At 43.0% G+C, this 25,487-nt stretch overlaps 1 protein-coding gene across 2 annotated transcripts in view; it reads right to left on the bottom strand.

Moving 5' to 3' along the window:
* NELL1 (neural EGFL like 1) overlaps window positions 1-25,487 on the bottom strand; it is a 282,113-nt gene that overhangs the window by 208,865 nt on the left and 47,761 nt on the right. For both annotated transcript variants that reach the window (XM_071559105.1, XM_071559104.1), the window contains exons 5-9: window positions 10,231-10,327; window positions 4,493-4,565; window positions 4,160-4,242; window positions 949-1,083; window positions 13-115 (exon numbers count right to left, since the gene is read on the bottom strand). In XM_071559105.1, the coding sequence (XP_071415206.1) occupies window positions 13-115; window positions 949-1,083; window positions 4,160-4,242; window positions 4,493-4,565; window positions 10,231-10,327 (491 nt within the window). The remainder of the gene's footprint in view (window positions 1-12; window positions 116-948; window positions 1,084-4,159; window positions 4,243-4,492; window positions 4,566-10,230; window positions 10,328-25,487) is intronic.

Raw genomic sequence — 25,487 nt, 5'->3', positions numbered from 1 at the left:
TGATGCACTTACCCTTGCACACTTTGCAGCACTCACTTCCCACGTGCACTGGGAGAGCATCAGGGGGACACTCAAGAGGGGGACAGGACATCCTCCGGCATTCCACAACTCCACTCTAAGCAAAGGGGTTTAAGACAAAATTCTACTACTGCTGCTGCACTTAGTGAGTATTTTACACAAAACACAAATAAAAACTGTTTAAGGAAATGCAAATAGCATACTGGATTACAAACCCATCCTTCACTACCAAATTTAATCCCATCCAACTACAAAATGAATCAAAGTGCATCTGAAGGTGAACTGCCCCATTTGGACACATATTACTGGTTTTACTCCCCATTAAGTGGAAAGCATTGAGTCCATATTTACAAGAACATAAGCACTGCTTTCTGTAGCCTCTTCCAACCATCTCTGAGATTTTTAACAATCAGGTTTCTATTTTCCTGAGCAAACAAAGGCTCTCTTCTGATATTTATTGAATAATTCCGAAGATACAAGTTTTACATACTAATTCTCTTTCTGTTCCTTGGATTTTTCAGACTGATAAATGCTGCAAACAGAATCTGTAAGTTGTTGCCATGCAAGATGCCACTAAGCCTCTATGAATACTATTGAGATAATGCTTCCTTTTTGAAAAAGCTACTGCAGTGAAAACAATTCCAGACCAAACACAGGCAATGCCACCCATTCACCCCACAACAGCAAAGTCCTCACTGCTATAATTAGAACAAATAAGGCAGTACTGTCAAGGGAAAGCAGATTTTATTTATGAAGCCTGCAAATAAGCAATGTCAAAATTTTATTCATTTACCATATCCCTCTCTACTGTCCATCCTGCCACTAGATGCATACTAAAAACAGTCATTCTCAGAGTTAACACTGTGTTTCCAAAGGCCATTTCCACACTTTCATTAGGTCCCATTCCTGAAACTCTACAGAAATTCTTACTTTGCATGTGCAGTTCCTGCAGTGATCATCTTCAACCCATGAGTCTTTGTCTCTGTAGATCAATCCATTTACTTGACAAGTCTTCTCACAATGACAGTCTTCCAGTTGACTCAGTCTTGTTTCTGCATAATTTAACTATAAATTAAAGTAACTTGATAAGATTACTGCAATTCAAACACATTATTTTAAAAAAGCAAAAGCAGTATAGGTATTTCTAGCCAAATCAAGTTTGACTACAACCTTTGAAACATGGAACCAGGACATCAGCAGGTATAAATTAACCCTATTCCTCAGCCTTCTTTCTTGGCTTCTCCCCTGCTCATACAAATAACTGAAAGATGACAGGATTATGTTAAAAAAACATTGTTTCTGGCAAAATAAATAGCAAAAATATCAAAAAACACCCCAATCCACCAAAATTTGTAAGGAAAATTTCATTATTCATAAAAGTGTTCTCAGAATAGAAACTCTTGATGTAAACACAGCAGATTAACTAGTCCATCAATGAACTCAAGTGCTTGATTTTTCTTGATTTTAATCAAAGTCAAGCTTCAACCTTTTTGACCTCAACGAAGGAAAGCCTCAGTAGAAAGTTTTGTGCTGGAAATCTTCGTGTAACAAGCACCTCTGAATACAAAGCACACCCTGGTACGGGCCCATAATTTGCCAAAAGAAATTATACTCCACTCAAAGAAATGCAGGAGATGCCCAGACTGATTTCAGCAGATTGTGAAAGCTGCATGAATTATCTTGGCCATTCTATTTAAAGAGGAACTAACAGTACTCTAGCACGGCAGCTGGGAATGCTGCAATCCAGCACAATCCTCTTCTCCTGCAGCAAACTAATATTTTAGCCAGATTCCAATAATCTGACACATGGTGCGACTCTATTTAAGGACACAACATCAAATGAACTGGACACACATACTGGGAAGATTCAGAATTAATTCAAATAATGATGAAAATAAAACAGGTTTTAAAAGCTGGCATTTAGTCATCTTTAAAAGCTATGCCTTCACCAAACACAGGTAGGACGAGGACATAAGGATGGTGAGACTGTCACAGGTCAGGATCAAAGGCTCCTGTGGGCAGCATACATGATAACCTGCTACAGACAGTGCCCTGCTGGGCCCCTTGCATAGCCCTGGGCCCCATCCTGAGCCAGCTCTGCACTCAGGGCACCCCGAGGTAACCCCAGGCAGGGGGTACTGCTCTTTCCTGCCTTCACACTGCTTAACTTGCACAGCTACCAAACTATCAGAGCCTGAAACCACTACTCAGGTGTTGCCTTACCAGGCAAGACCAGCTCCGAGCCTTCATTTATATCTGGGCTTTAATTTATATAAACTGCACATACACATTCATTGCAACCAACACTCCTTGGTCTCCCCAGTGTTGTGACACAGCTGTAACCAAGCCCAGACTGGAGGAGACACTGAAATCCTGATATAGTGGAGCCCAAGAGCAACAACTAGACATGAAACCACTTTTTCCAAACGCCTTCTTCAGGCTCTGTACCTCTTCCTGCAGGCCCAGGAGCTGGGGATCCTTGCTCAGATCCATTAGCAGGCCATTCCCTCACCACCTGCCCTGCCAAACAGCATCTCAGCAGGCAGCTCCCAGCCCTCCAGAGCCTTGCTCTGTGCCCTGACACACATCACCCATACAAGATCTACATTAGTACCACTTGTGGCTATTGTGGCTGGGGCTCCAAAGGCCTAATGCACAAACCTTAATGCTTCCCTCCAGACCTTCCATTTCTAACTTTCATTTGTCTACCACACTGACCTCCTTTCCTGCTGCATGCAATTTTCCTGGCCAACAGCATTTCTGTAACAACTGCCATGAAACAGTCAGTGGACTGCTATAACAGAAAAGGAACCCGCAAAGAAGGATTCTCCCAGCACCCCTTTATGAAAGCACAGAGTCTCTGCTGCATAAATAGTGTTATTTGCTTCCCCTCATAAAGTGCTAGCAAGCAAAAATATAATTAACATCAGAGGAAGCAAGTTACTCAGTACAGTGCATAATTGGAACTTGCTCATACCACCAGCAGGGCTCAAAATAATTGCCTCTCTCTCACAGCACAAGCAGAAAACTGAACTAAAAGCTTCCCATTTTGCATATGCAGCCAGCCTGTCCAAAGCATGTCAGCCATGCAAAGGAATTGTCAGGATAATGCACACACTCCATAAAAAAACAGCCGCCCCTTTCCTACTGGGATGGAAAAGAACACTTAAAGGCAGCCCAGTAAAAAGTAAAGTGTTTTTACACAAGCAGCACTACCATGCAAATCCTATTTTTGAAATTCCTGTTCAATAACCACACTGAGGTTAAAGGCCTCTACAGGCTGATTGAACTGGTAGTTACATTGCTAAGTAATTAACACTTAAGTGATGTTTCAGAAGAGGTAATTAATTGCCCTTTACCTCAAACCAGGTGGTTCACCAACACTAACCTCAGAAAGTGTTCAGATTGCCCTTGAACACATACTGGGGGTTCAGTCACCTCTAAAACAGAGTTTCCTACCCCAGAACTTCACCACAGCCTCAGCTGAAGGGGCTTGGCTAACACAGAGGTTGTCTGTGTACTGCAGAGCCCAAAGACAGTCTCCAAAATTCCAAAAATCAAACTATAGGTTTCCATTCATCCTATTCAAGATCCAAACCAGGGGAGGTGGAAAGAAGAAAGGAAGGAAAAAAAAAAAGAACCCAGCACACATCTGGAGCTGGACTAACTCTTACACTGATAAAAACCACTGATCAAAGGTGATGTCAAGATCAGCACAGCCAGCAGGTTCACAGGCATTTTCATTTTGGGGACTCATTTGAACTCCCAAGGAGGAGACCATACCAGTCCTGAAGACTTCACAGGACTTCCCATAAGCAAACACACCTCCCTCTGACAGCATCATGTGGTGAGGAAATTGTTGAGGGATTTCACTCTTTTGTTTCTGCATTTATCTCTCAGCATGAAAAGGGAAATCAGGGTAAGGCTTCTTAAAAAAATCAAACCCTGGGCATTTTGTCAGATAACAGCAACTGTACTAAGCTTAAGGGACATCCATGGAGACAGATCCGTAAGTCTGCTGCAGAGGGGGAGGAAAAAAGTGGCTGCACCATGAAAAGGTAGAATAATTGCATAAGGAATAAATACTTTCATCTTAGCACAGGAGGAAATGGGCAACGAACAAAAAAGCTTAGATACCTACTTTTGCAGTCATTTTTGCCAGGAGTTCTTGCAAATCCATGATTCCTTGCACCAGACTTAGGAAATCACTGCAGGTTGGGCATGCTCAATAGAGGAAGAGTAAAAAGAAACAGCAAGGAAGAGAAGGAAAGACACAATAACCCATAAATAACCAACAGTCTATCACACCTGATTTATGTGAACATAAAATGCAATCTGTTTACACAGAAGTTTTGCCTTCTGGAAGTCAGCACATGCAAAAAAACATGACAAACCTGAAAATATTATTTTTAAAACAAGGAAACAATCTGTATGGAAAATCTAAAATAGAAAAATTGAAGAAATTGCTACTTACTGCGATTCAGATTGGGACACTGTGTTATATATCCATTAGGTATAAAGATGATTTTCACATCTTGAATAAGACCCTTTGTAAAAGAAGAGAAAACTGGTAACAAAGATTACAAAGAACCACTTAAATCTGTACAAGCTGTTTCACAAGTAATTTCTTCAGTGGATATGAAAAAATTACCAGCTCACTCTTCTTGTGAGGCAACTAACTGAAGATGGACAAAATATAACAACTCCTCCTATCTGCGTGGTTGGGTTTTAATTTTCATGGACCACAGAAATAATACTGCTTTGTCTTTTGTAATCACCAATATAAGCTGCTTAAATGCCTTACAACAGGGTGAGATGGTGAAAAAAGGGCTGAAATAATACCCATTGCTCAAGCCAATGACACACTTTTCTAAAGGACAAAGAAACCCCCACAGTAAAACTCTTTAGTGATTTAGCCAAATAAGACTGTGAAATCAAACACTGTGAGAAGACAAGTGCATAGTGCCAGATGTAAGTAATAGTTTACACTTCCACTGTTTGGTTTCATGTAGGGTCCTAGTTTTGTATCTCACCAGGCAGTTCATGTACTCGTGCTGCCAGTCAGAATTAAAGCCTCTCTCTCTCCAGCCCAGGCAGACAGAGATACCCTGTGCTGGACTGGCAGAAGGACAGAGCCACTCAGGGCAGGCTGTGTGAGGCTCCTAAACCACACCAGGCAGGGCAGGAGAGGGGAGGGACCAAAAGGGGCAGTGCCACCACACCCTGTGTTGTCCCTGAGCTGCCAGGACAGCCCCAAGGGAAGTGGCAATAGCCCAGTGACCCTGCACACCTGAGGAACCAACTCTACACACTCCAGAGAGTCCAGAAAAGGCTGGAGCTTCTGTTCGCTCTTCCAGGCTCAGGACAAAGCTCTTGCTACATCTCTGACTGTGCGATGAGCTCACTTCATGAGCTCCGCTAGCTTTAATAATGTCATGGTCACTAAGAGAGAGGAGCATGGGAAAACAAGGGACCTTTAGTGCTGGTATTTGCACTTCCCCTGACTGTTGATCAGATGTTGTGACACGGCTCTATCTCTTCCCAGACAGAAGAATTTCTTTAATCTGAAAAGAAATGTATCATGGCAGCAGTTATTATCGAATTAAATTACTGATTTGCAAGACTATGTTTTAATTTTCAGTTCAGTTGCAAAAGAGTGAGTTTTGCAGCCCAAGGACATGGTCAGTTCCTCACAGGCACTTCAACTCCACCCCTATATAAAGTAAAGGCCTCAGACAGCCCTTGAAGCCTGGCAAGTACAGCAAGGAACATTTACATGTTCATCTGCTAGAAGCGCAGAAGGCAACCTGCAAGCTCTGTTTCCTGCTTACTGCTTCAGGATCAAATATTAACTGAAAATATTAACAGAGATAATCAGATCATACTGTCTTTCTTGCCTAAGTATATACATTTATTAACCTTTTCATCTATGAGAATAATGAAATCACAAGTAATGAGAAGTAATAATGCCACTGGAAGTGGAACATCCTGAAAGCCATTTTACATCCTTTCTGTCAGCAGTCATCAAGAAGCAATTAGAAGGTGAGCCATAAAAATATATTTCAACGCTTCAGCCTCTCCAGTGAAAAGCTCAGTCAAGAATAAATGAGATTACAAAGTTTCACCAGACCACATCACCCAGCTAACAAGGCACCATCCAGAGAGCACTGATACTTTCCTCAGCCTTTTTTTTTTAAAGGGCATCTTCAGCTTCAAATATGTTGCATCAGAGTCACACTACTCAATTCTCTTTTGGATAGGTTTGCCTTTAAATACACCCTGAAGAGGAGACACAACTGTGTTCTATGTCTTAATTTCCTACCACATGAAAGCATATTACCACAGAAAAACATATGAATATGAACTCCAGTTCATAGATGTCTTCTGAGTCTATAACCATATGAAATAGAATTAATATGATCCAGTATATAAGTGAACTTCCAAATAGCAGAAATTTTGCTGATGTATTTTTTAATAGAAAGACTTCATTACAGGCAAACACTTATTACAGCTGTAATTATTGCAACAAACCTTAACAAATTCAGTTTATTCCTGCTTCAGCACTAAGTCTAGATTGTTGAGAGCTTGGATTTGGCCTTGACAAGGAGATGTCAGCAGACAAAATCTTTCCAGTTTTCCCTTCCCAAGCAGACATCACCTTTACATTATCATTAAAAACACCTGGCTAATGACAACCAAAGCTTCATTTCAGCATCAGGACTCAGTAGCTTGAAGAGCCTTCATCTGTGCAGGCAGATTACCAGGATGAAATTCAGGTCTGCAGCACTAAATGTCAAGCCCATCCCATGAGAATGTAATACAAAAGCCCAGTTTACTGCACTGTTCATGTCTCTGCTAAATAGAACACTCCACCCACATTCTGTGAAAAGGCTCATATATTCCATGAGCTCGCCACTTCAGCATTTTCATTTCCTCCATTGCCTTTCACCCTCTTTAAAACCTGCTTCTCCCACTGAGATAATGTGAGCCACACAGCTGGGCAAGTTGCATGGGCCAGGGCTGGGCAAAGGCTCTGCACAGCAGCACCAGCAGAAATGCTGGAATCTCATGTGCCTGGGCAAAGCCATCCAACACCACTACATTTCCACTCCATCACCACTGGGCTGCTCCACACAGGGCAGACACATCCCTTGCCAGGCACCTCAGCAGTTGCCTTTGGCACTCTATTTAGTTTGTACCTTAGTCCACACAGCTCTGAGTCCAACAGAGTGTATGTACATACAGATATGATATAGATGTGATACGGTGCAGTAAAAATCCCAGTATGCTTCTCAAGCACCTACTGTACAACCCCCAGACACAACAAGCAGGATCAACAGAGCCTGCTCTAGCAGTTATGAAAATTACTGTCTTTCTACATGAATCACCTTGTCAGCAATGAATTAATCAGCTCATTTCTGCAGCAGCTCTTTGGAGGGATCCCTTAGGGGGAAGGGTTCTCCCCAGAAAGGAAATGAAATTTTGCATATAATTCTGATCCTGACAGCAATCGGATCCACCCCAGAGAGAGAGTTCCCTCTTTTTTTCCTTTCAGTTTGGGTTTCCTAACCTGATTATAACCATATTCTCTAGCCCTAAAACAAATCTTGGTTTTGAGACACTGACCTGGTTCTGGCCAGGACAGGGGTAATTTCTGCAGTATTCAGGAGGGGATGTGGCTCAGCCATGGAAGTTATTGCTGAATGACACCGTGTGCCAGAACTCCCACGGACAATGAGGATGGACCACTCCAGATCCATCAATGGTGAGCTCCTGATGCAGCTGGCAACCAGCCAACAGCACAGCAGCCCCTCTGCCCCAGAAGGTATGTGGGGCACATGGAACCCACAGTCATGGACCAACTGAACTCAGCAGATATCCTGGAGGGACAGTCACTGACTATGGAAATGATACCTGTATTTGTGTGTATATATATATATAGTTATATACCTATGTATATTCATATATATATATAGTTGGAAGGTGTAGGATCTGGGCATGATGTAGATGGTATAGAGAAAAGGGTGGATAAATTAAAGCTGTTGTGAATGGTACTCCCCCGTTCAGTGCCCCCAGAGAGACCTTCCCAAACCACAGACAGCTCTCTCTCAATCCCCTTTTCCCTCCCTGCTCCCAGTGCAGCAGGATGGGGTTGAGAATTGGAGGCACAAAAGGTGAAGATCATGTGTTGAGATTAGAACAATTTATGAGAAACCACAATGAGGTAAGAAAATGAAGAGTAACAATGTTAATAACAAAGGGTATATGAAATTATTCCATAGCCAAACATTCCTAATAACAGGCAATACTGGGTGACTCCCTCCACCATGTTTTCTTGAGCAGAAGGAACTGCTTCTCCATGAAAAGAGAGAGTCCCCTCCCTCTGCTCCCAGCAATGATGTGAGGTGGTATAAAACAGCCTCCATGTCCTGGCCATGGTCCCTCAAGCCTATTGCAAAAATTAACCAGGCCAGAACCAGGACAGCCACACAAACAAATCTGAAGGGTCAGCATGCAGTTTTCAAGGGAAGTCAGTCATGAGCTGGCCTTCAATGCAAACAGACAAAGCTCTCTGGAGTCTGCTCCACATTTGCTCCCACCACTGCTGGGCTACAGCCACACTGTCCTGGCTGAACTCCAAGTGCTCAGTCACAGCAGGTAAGTGAGAACCAGGGAGAGACACCAGGAGCAAGGGGTGAGACTGCAGTTCCCTTGATCACACCACAGGGCACTTCAGACCCCAGCAAGGCCACAGACACAGCAGGACTGCTTGGGAAATAATCACTGTAAATAAAGATGTGGAACAAAAGCATAAATAGGGAAAATTGCAGCAGCTGGTCACAGTGGCTGAGGAATATCATATCCATCCCACCTCTTCTGATATGCTGAAGAATTACAGCCTAATATAGGCATGAGAATATGACTATAATGTGCTTCAGTGCTAAAATAATTATCATTAAAAGAAGAAAACTCTTGGAATGTCAAAGATGATACTCAGAGCAGTATCCAGTGCTTTTTCTTACACACAGTTTCATGGCTCCAACACACAAACAAAAATGCTAATTCTTTTTTAACGCTCTTATTTCCCTGCAGATCTCTGTTTACACATTAAGGAAAATATATCTATTTTTTATATGCTAAAACACTGAAACAAATTGCTCTGAAAAAGAAAGGGAGGCCCTGCTGAGCATGTAAATATATGGAAAGAGATATGTACTCTTTACAAACTGGCAAAATCCCAAGTTTTTACAATAAGTAAATAAAAAAAGTAAGACTTCTGAAACTTGCAAGGAGGATTAAAAAAAACCACAACCAATTATATTTGTGCCCTGAAGAAAGTTAGTAAAATATTCAAGCATGCATAAAGCAAAGGAAGGCACTTGTCGGCTTTCATTATGATCAATAAAAATTGTCAGTTCATTAGCATATCATTAGCTACCCTGCTGTTTCCAAAGTGTTAACACGTAGAAATATTAATTTACAAACATATAATATCCCAGAGTTCCGAGGCTCTGACTGCCTGCATAAAATGAGAATTTAAGATGGGGGGACTCTGCTATAACTTCCTCCTTTTCCCATGTAGCTATAAACATATGTTTACCATCTGTGGAATAGTGGGAAGCAGCTGAGGTGAAAGCCCAACAGCTGTAGAATAAAATAATACTATCAATTTCACTTCCCCGTGACAGCTCAGCCACTGAAGGATGAAATGAACTCTGGGTTCAGAGCATCTCTCGCACCATCATTTAAGTTAAAAGTCAGCTTTTACCTCTGTTTCACAATTAAAATTGTTCGCTGTTATGCTGAAATAATTTCAGCATAAAATAATTGTCCTAGCTAGTTAAAATCTGGGCACTTCTGAGGGGAGGTCCTCAGAAAAGAGACAACTGGTATAATTGTCCCAGGAACTGACAGCTTCAAAGGCAAACCGAGTGGGTGGTGAATCACCTTGGCAACAAATCCATGCCCAGATCGAGGACAGGCAGACTGGCCTGTTGCTGCACTACAGACTCCTTGCACAGATAAACATTGTGCTGCGGCTTCTGATCCAAAACTGGAATAAAGATCACAAACTTGAACTTTGTAAACAAGCTGTTTACCAACTGTCCACAGTTTCTACCAAATCCTATTTCGTGAGTGAAAGACAAGTAATTGGCAGTATCTTGTTGACTATTACTTTTCTTCTTCATGTGCCATTTCATACCTGCTTACCTTAAAGAAACCATGTTTCCTGTTTCTCTGTCCAAGCCATAAACTGCTTTCAGGTGTCAAATTCGTTTCTGGGGGATCAATGACACGTTCATAAATCCTGTAGAGGAAATAACATTGTCATAACTTGAATTTTCTTTTTCCTCTGAAAACTTTCAGAATCAGTTAATGATAAAAGATGGAAAGTAGAACCAAAAAACGCCCCCAAAATTTCATTAAACACAATAGCTCAGTTGGTTAAAACTTGGTTGTAATAATGCCAAGGTCATGGGTTCAGTCCCCTGTGTGGGCCATTGGCTTGAGCTGGACTCAATGATCCTTGTGGGTCCCTTCCAACTCAGAATAGTCTGAGATTCTGTGTGATTTACCACTGATAGTGATGAGGAAAGTATATTACATCTTTAAAAGAAAAAAAAGACACAGGAAAAAAGGTATTAAAATCAAATGAAGACTCCATAAAATTGAAACTCTCCATATGCAGCTGTGCAGCACTAAGCTAAAGAAAACTCAATGCTAGAACCCATCACAGTAGGGAAAATAATAAAATAGGACCATCCTAGTCTAGGGATGTTCTTGAAACTCAACTATCCACTCTGGGGAAAAAGTACAATCACCCAGAAGAACCAGCCAGATCCAACAACCTTTTGGGACTTTCAGGCTGGTTAGAATTCTGAACAGACTTCACAAAGGAAATTTATTCCACTCTACTCCCATGGCTTTTTCTTTTCCCCTCTACATTTGTGTTCTGCATCCTTGCACATGGATGTTTCTGCCCTTGTTGCTGAGTTCACTCAGCCTGGGTGCTCAGGTGTGGTGACAACACTGCCCACCCCCTCAGGTTGTGTCTGTCACCAGCACAGGTCTGGCACAGAATGGGACTTCTTTGTATATGCTTGGGGTCTAACAGTGACAACAAGTAATACCAGCTCCATGGGCAACCTTCATGTACTGCATAAACTTGCACACGATTGCAGCAATCTGCATACCAAATTTCTAAAGTTAATTTGGGAAAAATAGTTGTAACACAGAATTTTTAAATTAACAAAGTATTTGGAGTTTGAAAAAGGTTTTGCTTGGGGGTTTGTTTGTTTATTTTTAGAAAAGCTGTAATGAAGTTTCCATAACAACTCCTCCAGGAGCACAGAGCACTACAATGATATCATCATTTCAGAACATGAAAAATTCAAGGCCAAAGTTACTGACCTTGGATTCTCATGTTGCCACGTCACATCAGAGGAAAGCATGAACTTACTGCTCCATAACAAAACCAGCAATGCTTCATCAGGATTATTGAGATGATGAAACCTATTTCCAGTACTACCCAGCTTGTAGGCACTATGTATTGCTGTGTGATCACAACAGTGTGACAGCCAACAGAAATGGCTCTGAAGGTACCAAGACCTTTAGCTTAAAGAGGTAAAATTACCTGTGGGGAAATCATTTTTCTTCTTTCTTTAAAGCTGTGGCTTTAAAACAAACATGAGCAACGAACACCAAAGAAAAACACACTCAACTCAACTCAGCTCAGTTATCTTCCCAGTTCCACTCCACATGTTTCTAGCACAGGGTCACTGAGTGTAATCAACTCATTTGCCATGTTTTAAGTTGCCCCAGGGCCTGGGTTTGCATTGCAACAGTTTGGTAGCAGGGCCTGCAGGGTGGCTGCTGTGAGAGGCTGCCAGGAGCTTTCCCCATGCCCAGCAGAGCCCGTGCCAGGCGGCTCCAGGGTGGAAGAGCCTCTGGCCAGGGCTGAGCCCGTGAGCAATGGGGGCAGTGCCTCTGGGGTAACACAGTGGAGAAGGAGCAAAAGTTACTGCACAGCAGGTGCATCCAGAGAGAGGAGTGAGAACATAGGAGAGAAATAACTCTGCAGACAGCCAGGACAGTGCAGAAGGAGCTGCAGCCCGTGATGAAGGCCCTGGTGAGGTAGCTGTGCTCCTGCAGGCCCATTCCCCATCCCCTTGTGCTGTCTGAGGGAGGTTGAGAAAAACCAGGAGTGAAGACAACGACAAGAAGAGGAGGGTGGGAGATGTTGGAAGGTGTTTGCTTTTATTTCTCACTACCCTATACTTTGACTGAATTGGTAGCAAATTAATTTCCCCAAGCCAAGTCTGTTTTGTCCATGACTGTACGTGGGAGCGACCTCTCCCTGCCCTTCCACTGTAATTTTCTCTCCTCCCCTGCCCAGCTGAGGAGAGGAGAGAGAGAGAGAGAGAGAGAGAGAGCAGCTTCAATAGGCACCTGGTGTCCAGCCAGGGTGCAACCCAACCATAACACTTTCTTGGAAAATTCATATATTTGCAGAGGCTCAGAATAACATCCCAGTGTTAAAGAACTTCTAGAAAGATCGATAAAGTTCTTTATGTCAAAGTACAGAGTCACATATTGTGCTCACTTTTGTTTTTCAAGATGAGGAGCAAACCACTTGTCAAAACCAAACGGAAGCAATCTATAAAACTAAAGGCAAACTTACTTAAAAAAAAAAAGAAACAAGAAGGAAAAACTTAAACCTAAGAACAAAACAGTTACATGTAAATTACAGCTTAAGAATGTAAGCACAGGAGTCAGAAGACTTCTAATACTCATAATTTTATTGCTCAAGTTTATTATACAAATTTTGCATGTACCATTTCTACCAATATTTTAAAGTGTAAGTAGAGGCCTTCTATCATACCTCATGCAAAACTGAAGGTCTACTCAAATGCAAAAGGGCTGCAAAATACTGAACGAGAAACAAAGAATTGGCCTGTGCACTGAATTGCACTATCATACCAGGAATTTATCTTTCTATATATAACACATCTTTATTCATGATTTTGGTTAAGAATGAAATGGAAAATTTCTCATCTCCTAAGGGCTAGTCAATACTCATTAAAGAACTCCATTTCTGCCAACAGATAAAATCCCAGTGCTGACCAGGTTCAACAACACTACTTATTGAAGAATATTTGATTTTTATTCACCTGGCCTAGTTAAAGTTGATAAAGAACCTCCACAGTATCTGTGTGCAACTGCATATTAAAAAAAAATCAAAACCTGACATTGTTATCTGACAGTTCAACAATAGCAAGTAAGGAAGACAAATCAGAGCCAGGCTGAAGGGGTTATCTTCTCTTTTTCAATGATTTAACAGTCTTTTAGCCTGTGTGGAAAGGGTGTAGGAACCTTCTTTCCAGAGTCACTTAAGAAAGTGCCACTCACAGGACACACAAGCTCAGGATTTCCCACATTCCTCTACTGTTCTAGTCGAGTTCCAATTAAATTTCTGAAGCAGGTATTCACTTGAAGTTAAGGGATTAACTAAAGCTTAGTTTGTGCCTTATTCCACATATGTCTCAGAGACTGGTTTGTTTTCTTCTCATAACATCTGCCCAAGCAGTAACAGGCTTAGGATTCAAGAGAAGGCATGAGATGCAGGCCAGTCCTTGACTATCTTCATATGTCAAAAGATTTTTTGGTTGACATTATTTGGTTTGCAAACAATGTGAACTTATTTTATTACTGTGCACTGTTAAATTTCAGAAAAAAAAAAAAACAAACAACAAAGCCCCAGCAAGCATACCCAGACCTTATTGCTACTACTGTAAGCCTCTCTTATAGTCTCAGGAAATGAAAAGGTCAAAAAGCACATCATTCAAAGGAAACCAAATCAAAACCAAAATAAACAAATAAACAGAAACTTACAGGGAACATGGCTCACCATATACTGTTTCTTTAATGAGAAAGAATCAAAATTCCAGTAAGACTGGATGCTGCTAAACAGCCATAAAACAGCTAAACAAAATAACTCTAGAACTGCATGGATGAAACCTTCTCAAAGCCCAGCAAACACATTCATTAGCAGCTGATGGCCAGCTGTGCTGACTGATGCACAGCTGGAGCACAGCCAGGAACTGGACACATCTCCCTGCCAAGCTCCTGGTGTAAATCACAAGAACACCCCAAGCGGTGCTTTATTCCTAGAACAGGATTTCGAGGAGGAGAGAGTCCTCATGGGCATTGAAGACACCCTGTCAATACAAAATAATTGCAATAGCACATGCATAAGTAATTGGGAAAGGGTTTGGCCTCTCAGTTGGGGTTACTCATGCATGTACATCACTTACAGATTTATCAAATATCAGTGAGTGTTCAGGTGGTTTTTCAGGGGGTTCTACACTTAGACACCCACAAAGTATGAACATTCTGTAACATATTTCAAAGTGCAATAAGTTACTACTTCAAAGTGAAATTCACTTATTACAGTTGCTTGTAAAGTGGGAAAAACCCTTGCTCTGCTTCCCTTCCTGTACTGGTTTTCTTTTAAAGGAAAGTCGTTTTTCAGGCTGAAAAAATACTGTTGCTAAATAGAAACAAAAGAATGTTCTTTTTTACAGCTCCATTAAACATCAACATCACTGACTTTCCCTTGCTTGTCTTTCTGGGCTGAGCTGTGTCACCTTCTGTGCTTTTATACCCACTTGACCAATATTTTGTGTTTGGCATATGAATGGCTGAATTCCACGCTCCCAGTTTATGAAGTGCTGCTCCAGAGCTCCTTGGAGACCAGTTTGCAACACATTTGGCTGTGATGGCCGCACAGAGAAACGTGAGATACACTTCACAAGAAAAGGAATGCTCAGGAAGAGGACTCCAGGGAACTGTGGTCACTAAACCACTGCAGATGGAACAGCCCCTCCAACAGGAGGAGACCCAGGTCTCCAGGTTAATGGAAGCTCTACTGCATACTCGAGACTTTCAGATTTATGATTACTGCATTCACTTCCCAAGAGAAAGCTTAATTTGCCCCTACTTTATGCCAACGTATTTCAAAGAAGCTAAACTGTAAACTGGAGTAACACAACAAGGAACCAATCCCACTGTCTTGAAATGTTCATGCTCAGAATACATTCACTAACCACTGATTCTTTTAGCAAAATATAGTAAGAAAAGCATCTGTCAGTAGGCAAACATCCACGATATTCCTGTGTTTTGTATCTCTACCTCTACCCTAGCTGCACACTTCATTAAGTATTCTTAGGCAATCCTCGGGAACACCTTTCTCAAGGACTCACTCTAAACAGGCATCTCTGCCATAATGAAGAAAATACACAGAAAATAGAAAATCTATAAAATAATCAGTGGGTTCCTGAAAGGAGGCATATCTAAAATATTTTATGCTAATACACACAAACACACACATCTTTCTCTGCACAGAAGAACTGTAGAAATCAAGCTCTGTTGGAAAAGGGGACAGTTCCCTTCCAAGCACTCGATGTAAATTATTTTTAACATCTTTATAATGTGTACATATACAATGGTTTAATGGCATACCTATAAAATACATAATGGTAACATTGGGAAACATCCTCATTTTCCACATGTGCAAACTGAAACACAGAAAGACTGAATAACCAAGATCCCAGAGATGGAGTCTTTGCCCAAGATCTGAGCCATCAGACACGCATGATGAGGCTCAGCTGCCTTAAACACTGGGTCACACTCCCTCTGGAAAAAGCGTGACATGGAACTGTCTCTTGCAGTGAAGACAACTTCTTACACATAACTTTCATTTAAAAAGTTAACACTTGGAGAGTATTTCCACTTTTGTGGAGATGCAGCTCTGCCTCATACATCCAGTATGTGCCATGACAAAAGCATCTTCGAAATTGCTGAAATATTTAGCAGAACATGAAAATAACCTTTATGTCTGCTTGCATTAGAATACATCAGCTGACACAGACTGATCAGGACATGCAACTGTCTAAAATTCTGAACACTGAACCAGACTGTAATTCTACAGTCACTACAAAGCAGCACACCTAACCATGGCATTTTTCAGAGTCGTTCAGGTCTGAAATATGAGTAGGTTACTAAAATAGGAACCTGCCTTCTCAACTTTGCAGGCTAGATCTGAAACCCCTAAGATTAGCTCAGCTGGTTAGAGCATGGTGATAATGACATATCACCCACAAGGTGGTGGGTTTGATCCCCCCATGGGCCATTCATTTAAGAGCTGGACTCGATGATCCTTGTGGGTTCCTTCCAACTCAGGACATTCTGTGAAATCTGTGAACACACACAGCCCTAAACTGGGCTTGAACCAGAGAGTTAGATTGTGAGGGTATAGAAGTCCAGGCTTTCCTTTGTTTGGGGTCCCTCCTCAGAGGCACTCAGTTTGAGTTGCTGTTCTGTTATGTAGGTATTGCACCCACCAAGATTAAACTCTTGGAAGGATCTGCACTTCTGTGAGCCTTCTGTGGGAAGCCTGGGGTGGGCCCAGGGGGGAGACACGGTGTGCCTGTGTGAGTGTGGTGTGTGCAGGCAGCTCAGGGGAACCCAGGGGGAGACCTGGTGTGCCTGTGTGAGTGTGGTGTGTACAGGCAGCTCAGGGGAGCCCAGGGGGAGACCCGGCGTGCCTGTGTGAGTGTGGTGTGTGCAGGGAGCTCAGGGGAGCCCAGGGGGGAGACCCGGTGTGCCTGTGTGAGTGTGGTGTGTACAGGCAGCTCAGGGGAGCCCAGGGGGAGACCTGGCGTGCCTGTATGAGTGTGGCGTGTGCAGGGAGCCAGGCAGCTCAGGGGGGAGACCCGGTGTGACTGTGGTGTGTGCAGGGAGCCAGGCAGCTCAGGGGAGCTGCCCATGGCGAGAGGGGCCCAGCCCAGCTCAGGAGGGGCAGCTGGGACTGCCACAATGGCTCCTGGAGGCTCTGACAGGGAAGGCTCCTTCACAGGATTTTACTGGTAGTGCAATTAAGAAACCAACAGCTGCAGTCAAAACACCCTTGTGACTGAGGAAGGGCAAGAACTGCCTTTCTCAGCCCCTGGTCTCTGTTACTGCAAGAACAGGCTTTTTAGTTTCTGATACGGCTCCCTAGTATTCTGTTGAAGCTATACATTTCCACGCAGAGAAAGGGTGTGGAATTCATCACACCCAGTTTTAAATGTCTCCAGAGTTTATACCCACAGTGAAGCTACTTCTCTAGACCCACTTATCTGATGAAGAGACAAGTGTTTCTAGGGTGTGATTCATCTTACAGTAAATGAATCACTCTCTGCAGGCCCCTCCAACAGCTGCACAGGAGCCCTTCCTGACCCCAGGGTGAATCATCAAAACAGAATTTTGCAATTCAAAGCCTGATCCTCCAAACTGGCACACTCTTGCAACCATTCCTTACCCTGTATACATCCATCTGGATCTTCAGATCCTTTAAATATACCAAAGGATATGAAGAAGTTCTGTTCACGGCAGTCTTTGAAATTACACTCTCAGCTGTTCTAAGAGAAAGTCAGAGGAGAAAAGGAAGTTCCCTCATGCTTTGCATCAGTCTTTCTCCTAAATCTAATCTGCAGAGGTGTTGGCCATTATTAACCTTCAGCTGAACCTTCAAAACCTTAGTCTAAAAGAGCAAATGTGAGGCCTCCTAACAGAGCCCATTGTGTGAAAATAACCAGCTGCTTCCAAGAGTTGTACAAAGTGTTTTCTGAATCCCAGCTGCATAAGCTGATTATATCAGTCCCAGGCCTCACAATACAATATTGGCATTTGTCTTTATATCTATTCTTCCAGACAGATAAGAACTGATTTTAAATATAAATATTAGGATATCTTTACATATTTCTCTTTCAACCCATTTCCTATATGCTTCCGTATGAAAATTTGTCAATACCAATGTGATTGGATTTTCTTGATAGTGTTTACAGATAGAATGCATTATTTGACATGCATTCAGTTCTGGAGCGACTTGAACTGAATTATTCATTCAGTTTCCAGTGGTTTGTTTCAGAAAAATAAACTTCCTGAGGGAAATTTTGATTTTTTTTGTGCTATCTCCTCTGTCATACTATAGAAGTTCACAATCACTTAACAGAGAAAAGCAATTTAGATTAAAAATCTTGGGGTTTGAGGGAAGCCTTTTCTTATGATATTTTGAATATGCAGAGTAACTGCCAAGTATGTAATTAAAAGTTATTGTACAGCTATGGGAGAAAAAAATAAGAAGTGTCCAGTAATAGTCCACATTAAGCAAAAGACTCAAGAGTGCACACTCAGTTCTCTTCAAGCTCTGTCACTCAAATGATTCCATTGATTTTCCTGGATAATCTCAGAGGTAAAGCTAATGTACCTTTCTTTTCACTTTGATTATTCCATCTACACATCTACATTTAAAAATAAAGTTTTATCTAAATAAAACTATTTAAAAAAAACCTCCTTTTTCATTAGAGAGAAATTAAAACTAACTTTAAAGACTGTGTAATACACAAGAGGAAATTAAACAAATACAAGTAAAGAGCACATTTCACTGTCAGGTTTGGGGGTTTGTTCCCGACATATGGATGGAATAAGGGTAAATTCACAGAGCTATTATCTGCATGTGTGGGGCTTTCCTTACATAACACATTAGTTTTTTCAGTTTCCTACAAAGTTCTCAATGAATTTTAGCAGCATTTCTTTAACACTAAACTAAAACCAATCATTATCAATTCAAAGGAGAGGACAGGACCCACTGAATGACACAACAGTGGCCACAGGGAGGGCAGAAATCCTCCTTTCTCAGGGTACTGCACCTCTATAGTATCTTTCAACTGGAGATCCTGAGGTAGATTCCAACATCTTCACAAGCAAGGTGACTATTACAAACCTGACTTTGCAAATGACAAAACAGATACAAATGGTCCCTGGCACTAACAGCCTTAAGATTGTGTCTAAGCCCTAGGCTAAAGTGTTCACCCTTCCTCATAAAACAAAAACAGCACTGTGAAAGTGCGAAAAAACCCAGAAAATAGCTTGAGACAGGCTCTAAACAGAAACAGAAATTTGGCCATTTGCTTAGGATTTTTCAAGAGTTGTAGGGAAAATAATTTTGACAAACTATGAGGTCAACTGTGCCTTACATGAGATGCATCCAGAGCTGGACTTCCAGTATGGAGATGGCTACTTTGACACCCAAACGGCCATTGCACTGTTCAGCCATGGCAGCTGGACTGCTTTGGGCTAGGACAGCGGTCATTTCCTCCAAAGCAGCTGGCAGGGGGCTGTATTTTGGATTTGTGACCAGAACAGTGTGGATGACACAGCCCTGCTTTAGCTCATGCCTCTGACGTGGGTGGGCTGGGGCACACGAGGAGCTGGAGAGCGACACTGCCAGGACAGCAGACCCCAAGTGACCCAAGGAGCATCCCACGCCATAGGGCAGCACTCTTAGCAATACAAGCAGGGACAAAGGAGAAAGAGGATGTGGGACATGTGGAGTTACAGCATTTGTCTCCCAGGAAACAGCTCAACAGCTGATAGGAAGTGTAAATGAATTCCTTCTTTTGCTTTGCTTTACCTGTTAAACTATCTCAACTCACCTCTTTCCCCTCTCCCTTTCTCCCTTCCGATTCTGTTCCACATCCCACTGCAGGGGCAGGGCAGAGCTGGGTGGTGCTGAGCTGCCCACCAGCACTAAACCACAACAGGAATCTACTGATAGTGTTCATGAACATACATTTTGAACTGGTAAATCTGAGCTAAACAGCACATGGTTCCTGATCCTGGCATTGCCCATAAACTTGTACATTATCTACAGGCAACAGAAGCACAAGAGGAAGGTACTTGTGCTGGACTTGGCTAAGATGATAACTTTTACCACACTCAACAGAGCTTAAAGGTGGTGTCTGGGTCAAAAGAATTCTTCCTCTGAAGTGCTGACATGAATGTCATACACATACACAGACTTTTCCTATAAAAATCAATGTGCGCACCTCCCGTGGATTAATGTGAATTTAAGTACTTATCTTTAAACATCTCAAGGTAGAGCTGAGATCAAATACCACTTTTCAGACAAATTTCCGACTCTCCAAAGTTATTCTGGCACCTTTTTACCACTTGTGAGTAACTTTCACTGTGCGACTCCCAGAGCACAACACACCTAGTAAGGATCTTATGATGCACACAAGGTCAAGGAGACAGACACGCTCATGAATGAGGACAACATGAAACCTCAAAGGGTCACTAAGAGACACTGATGCCTAAGAGGGTTTTGATTTTTTGATTTTTTTCATTTTTATAGATTTTAGAAGTACTTGTAACTGTAGTAAAAAGTGTGTTAATATTTCTGGCAGCTTAAGTTCAATGTTTATATATGCCAACCCCTGCCACATATCAGTAGCTCAAATTCTTTTAGTTGTTGTCCTAGTTCAGCAGGAGGGACCAGTTAACACTGGGGGGGGGGGGGATCAAAGCTGTGTATTCTACCCCTTCCATTCATTCCCCAAGGACAATGGGCCATTAGCAGCAGCTGCTCAGGGAGTCATTAGCACCTTCACACCCAGCCTGAGGGGGCGTGGCTGGGCCATCAACAGTTCAACAATACCCTCTGGCTCCCAGAGTTAATCACCCATTGTGTGAGTCCCCGCCCAGGGGGAGGGACTGGGTGCTCTCTTAGGGTACATAAGGGGTGGGTAAGAAGACCTCGGGAACTTCTCATTGGATACAGAGGAGCAGCAGGACCTTGACAGGAGGAGATCACCACTCTCGGCCAGACTACAGCCCTCGCCTGCACCAACAAATTTTTCACTTCCTTTTGCTCTGGACTTGGGGGAGCCACAGGGGTCTCAGCACAAGGGCAAACAAACTCCCTTGGGTTTGTGCCCCAGGACACTGGGTTATACTGCTGGGGTTTTGTGAGTTGAAAGTAATTCCCCTTTTGTTTCAGTGTATTTATTGTAATATTATTATTAAATTTTAGCTCTGACTTATAATCTCTCTTGTGGTGAGTTCATTTCCCCTGCCTTCAAACCAGCACAGTTGTTTAGACTCTCTTCAAGGCAGAAAACTGAAGACTATCAGAAAGGCCTGCAGAAAAGGATATAAAGATAAGCCACCAACCTTGGGTCTGAGAACACTAGAAAAGCTCCAAGAGCCCTATGTGTGCCGAGGAAGACAAAAATGAAGAACAGAGGGTCCCACTGACCCCAGCCTCAAATCCTGAGGAGGTGTGGGCAGGGGCTGGACTGAGAGATGTGTGAACTGGGGATTGGGTGGACCATAGTATAAAACCACAGAAACCAGTGTTCGGGCACATCAATATGTATTCCTGTGGGCCCTAGGCCTGAGATTAAAGGACTCCCACTTTTCATCTTGCCTCACACCACCTTGGCTTGGAGTCCTGCTTTGTTGGGGTCTCTCACGGCATCAACACCCTTTGACCTCAGCAAGCTTTGAAGCTCAGGTTCGATACTAGACCACTGAATTAAGCAAAGTGTTAACCAGGAAGCTAAAACACAGCACACTCATTTGTTCCCACACCAGACATCATCCCAACAGCCCAGTACCAAATGTTCAGACCACATCCCAGACACCAAGCACCATCAAACCAAGGCTGAGCAACTAAAAGCAGAATCTAGAAACAAGAGGAAAAAATTGATTCTTTCAAGATATGAAAAGCTCCTCCCCCATAAATTAAACAAGGAGACCTTATAGCAAGATATATACGAGATTAAAAACTATATTAAAATATCTGTGAAACAAGTAGTAAACAAATAAGCCCATCTTACATCAGAAAGCAAAATGGGTAAAAATGTGTGTCAGAATAACAGCACAGAGAAGCACTGGTACTTAAGGTCTTGCAGCAATATTAACCCCAAAATAAAATTTTACCAGAACAAAGAGGTAAAAACCAAAATCTGCATTTTGCTGTGAAAAAAATAAATAACACTTAAAAATCTAAGATTGCTTTTGGGGTTTTCCACAAGGCATTTGTTGAGTGAGACCTGGCAGTGCTGAAAATTCGCTTTTATTACCTCTGCCTGCTGTGTAAAGGGATGTGCCAATGCCTGTCCCAAGACCTGGGGGGCAAAGGCGGGAACTGCCATTTTGCGGGGGCCCTGAGGGGGATCCGCCATTTTATGGGGTCCCGGAGGGGGTCCCTGAAAGACAGCCACCATTTTGTGGGGTCCCGGAGAGGGGTCCCTGAGGGGAAACTGCCATTTTGTGCAGTCTCTGAGGGGGAGCCACCATTTTGTGGGGTCCTTGAGGGGGGTCCCTTAAAGAGAGCCACCATTTTGTGGGGTCCCAGAGAGGGGTACCTGAGGGGAAACTGCCATTTTGAGGGGTCCCTAAGGGGGGTCTGCCATTTTGTGGGGGTCCCTGAGAGGGGTCCGCCACTTTGTGGGGTCCTTGAGGGGGAACCGTCATTTTGTGGGGTCCTTGAGGGGGGGTCCCTGCAAGAGAGCCGCCATTTTGAGGGGTCCCTAAGGGGGGTCTGCCATTTTGTGGGGGTCCCTGAGAGGGGTCCGCCACTTTGTGGGGTCCTTGAGGGGGAACCGTCATTTTGTGGGGTCCTTGAGGGGGGGTCCCTGCAAGAGAGCCACCATTTTGTGGGGTCCCAGAGAGGGGTACCTGAGGGGGAACTGCCATTTTGTGGAGGTCCTGAGGAGAAACCGCCATTTTGTGGGGTCCCTGAGGGGGAACCGCCATTTTGTGGGGTCCCCGACAGAGAATCCTGCACTCTGGGACACAATAGGGTTAGAGGGGTGGAGCCTGTAACATGGCAACAGAGCAACCAATCAGAAGCAATTCATCAACAGACCAATAGGGACTCAGGATTCAGGGCTAAGGCAGGAAACCATGTGGGAAGGAGACAACATGGAGGATGAGTCTGCCTGAAACAACACGGGGAGCGCCATGATGGGAAAACTGAGGGGGGAAAACTGGAAATAACAGCAACCTTAAGTTTAAAGCCCATACAATTGTGAATGGTAAATAATAAAAGTAAAAAGCAGATAATAAAAATTTAAAAGTAAAATCGTAAAACATCAAATCTCCACAGAGAATGTCTTCTGCTCCTTGGTCTCCACATTGTCCTCTGCTTCATCATCCTAATAAAGTCCATCAGTACAAGTTCCTCTTCCAGACATTATACATTTCTTGTTCCACACTCATCCACATTACAGAGCCAATTTCCTGCAGGGACTGAAGGCACCTGCAGGCTGAGGATTGCAGGCTTTGCCTTTGGTGCCACTCTCGTGCCAGAGCCGTGCCATTAGTGCTGTCCCAGCTCTGCAACGGCACTCTGCCCTCCCTGGAGCTGTCACTCCTCCCCAGCAGCCACTGGCTCTGTAACGCCACAGGGAGTTGACTCATTCCATGTTCCTCAGCTCTTCCTCAGGTTCACAGGATAAGCCACATCTCCATTCTCCCATGGTAAACTGCTCAGTTTAGTCTTGGGACTTTGAATGATAACATTACACTCTCTCCATAATAACTAATTGGCCATGACTGAGGAGGTGTATGAAACACAGAGTAAACACAGAGCAAGCCATTATACTGGCTCTAAAATTAAGGTTAGATGGGAATTGCCAGCAGTCAGGCAGCAAAGCGCTCCACAGGGACAGCACATTTCTCACATGTGACACACTCAGGGTTCTGCTGAAGTCAGTCAAAGTTCTCACTGCAGGCTCCACTGGGGCCAGGGATGTCCCCCAGGGACACTGCATGGCACGTCTTTCTGCAGAGTTTAAGATAAGCAGCTGGTGTCACACTCAAAAATTCAGCTCGGGCTGAAGAAGTCCTCGTTGCATTAGTTGGCACAGTGCTAGTTATTTGCTTTCACTATTGACATGCCAAAGAGAATGCCACTAAAACTACAGCTCGATTAAGCTCTGCAGCTTCTGCTGACTCTCTCATTTACTGGCTGGTCTCAGATATGAGAACAAGTTACAGGACTGGAAATTGTATGTTACCTTACTCCTGTGCCAAGGATCAAACTATCATCTTTCTCTTTACTGCTCCTTTGATGTATCATTACATGACTAATACAGACCACAACAATGACTCTTCATATCATTAAAATATTTTAAATGGAAGCAGAGGTCAATATCTGATTTTTTTTCCCCCATAAAAGGACCCCACACCACCAAATCCAAAAGACTACACAAACCAGCTCGCCAAACACTCATCTGTGTAGAAATGGAGTACTCCTGAACTCCCAGAAGTATCTCACCTTCTGAAGCATGAGACGGGACTGCCTTTGCCATTCCCTCAACTGGCACACTTGCAAAGCAGCTCATGCCCATGGCACAGAACCAGAAACTCTGTTGTCCCCACATTCAGGACTGAGCCTACCTGACCCCCCTGCATACTGCAGGGACCACCCAGACACCATGGAGGCCTGGTCAGCGCTCTCCCACACACAGTTACACCTGCTCCTGAGAGTGCTCTCAGTTTGCTCTGTCACCAAGTCGGGCAGTGATGAGAACTGTCAGGTTTTGAGGTAGGAATAAATGCAGTCAAGCAGTCTCCATCTCCCTGCAGCCAGCCTGAGGATTTTGACAAGACTGGATTTCTAAAAAGAACTCTTTTAGAAGTTACTGCTGTTCTGAATTGCCAAAGAAAGACACCTCAAGTACTGAACTACTTCATAAAACTCCAGGCTGATTTCACAAACTTCAACAGCCTCAGCCCTGTTTGCTCAATTGCCCTCTCACACCCCACCACACTCCGGAGGTTTCAAATCATCTGAAAAGACTCTGCTATTTGCTATATGGAGACTCGGACCTCGAGTCAGCTGTTGAATAGGTCAGAGGGTTCTCACCTGCTCTTTGGCAAAGGTCCAATGTTTTTACAAAAGTATTTAACTCTAATTACACTACCCTTTTTCAATTCAGCTCCAGTATTATCCTATGTGACCTGTAGCTCTGAACTCCAGAGTTTAGCTAACCACTTCAAATGGAAGAGTTCATTTATGTCTTGGATCTCAGTTAATCCGTCTGGCTGGAGCAAGATAATTGTTTTTATAATCTGAAAGGAAAAAGCTCAAAACATTTGCTCTATCTGGTTGATTCTCAAATTGCCATGATCACCTCTCTGCCATACGACCCCCATCAGCACTCCAACAAATAAAAAGAAAATAGAGCCAAGTAACAGGAGATTTCCCCTCAAAAAAAAATCACAGAAAAATATCTCAATACAGTTTAAACTATGCAGCCTGCATTTTCAGAGACTCCTCTTGTTACTAACCACAGCAACTTAAGGGTTTATTGCTTTTAGCATTAAATACATGTCTGCATGTATACTGGACCAACATACAAATATTTCATAATTTTCTAATACCCCTAGTCACATCCTTTGGGAAATAACTAAATCATTGGATGCTTGCCAGCCTTGATTTAAGATGATTTCATCTACCATCAGCCATTGTCTCTCTTTGTCAAAATTACAGGGAATGCAAGATGCCAATGGTAAAACATTGCACATTTTCCCTGCCCTGGTGGAGTCACCAACCTGTCTATCACCATTTA

The sequence above is a fragment of the Pithys albifrons genome, chromosome 6 (assembly GCF_047495875.1).
Source record: "Pithys albifrons albifrons isolate INPA30051 chromosome 6, PitAlb_v1, whole genome shotgun sequence".
NCBI classification, from domain to species: domain Eukaryota; kingdom Metazoa; phylum Chordata; class Aves; order Passeriformes; family Thamnophilidae; genus Pithys; species Pithys albifrons.
Note: the sequence above shows the minus strand (reverse complement) of the source record. Positions and strands in the feature narration are given on the sequence as shown.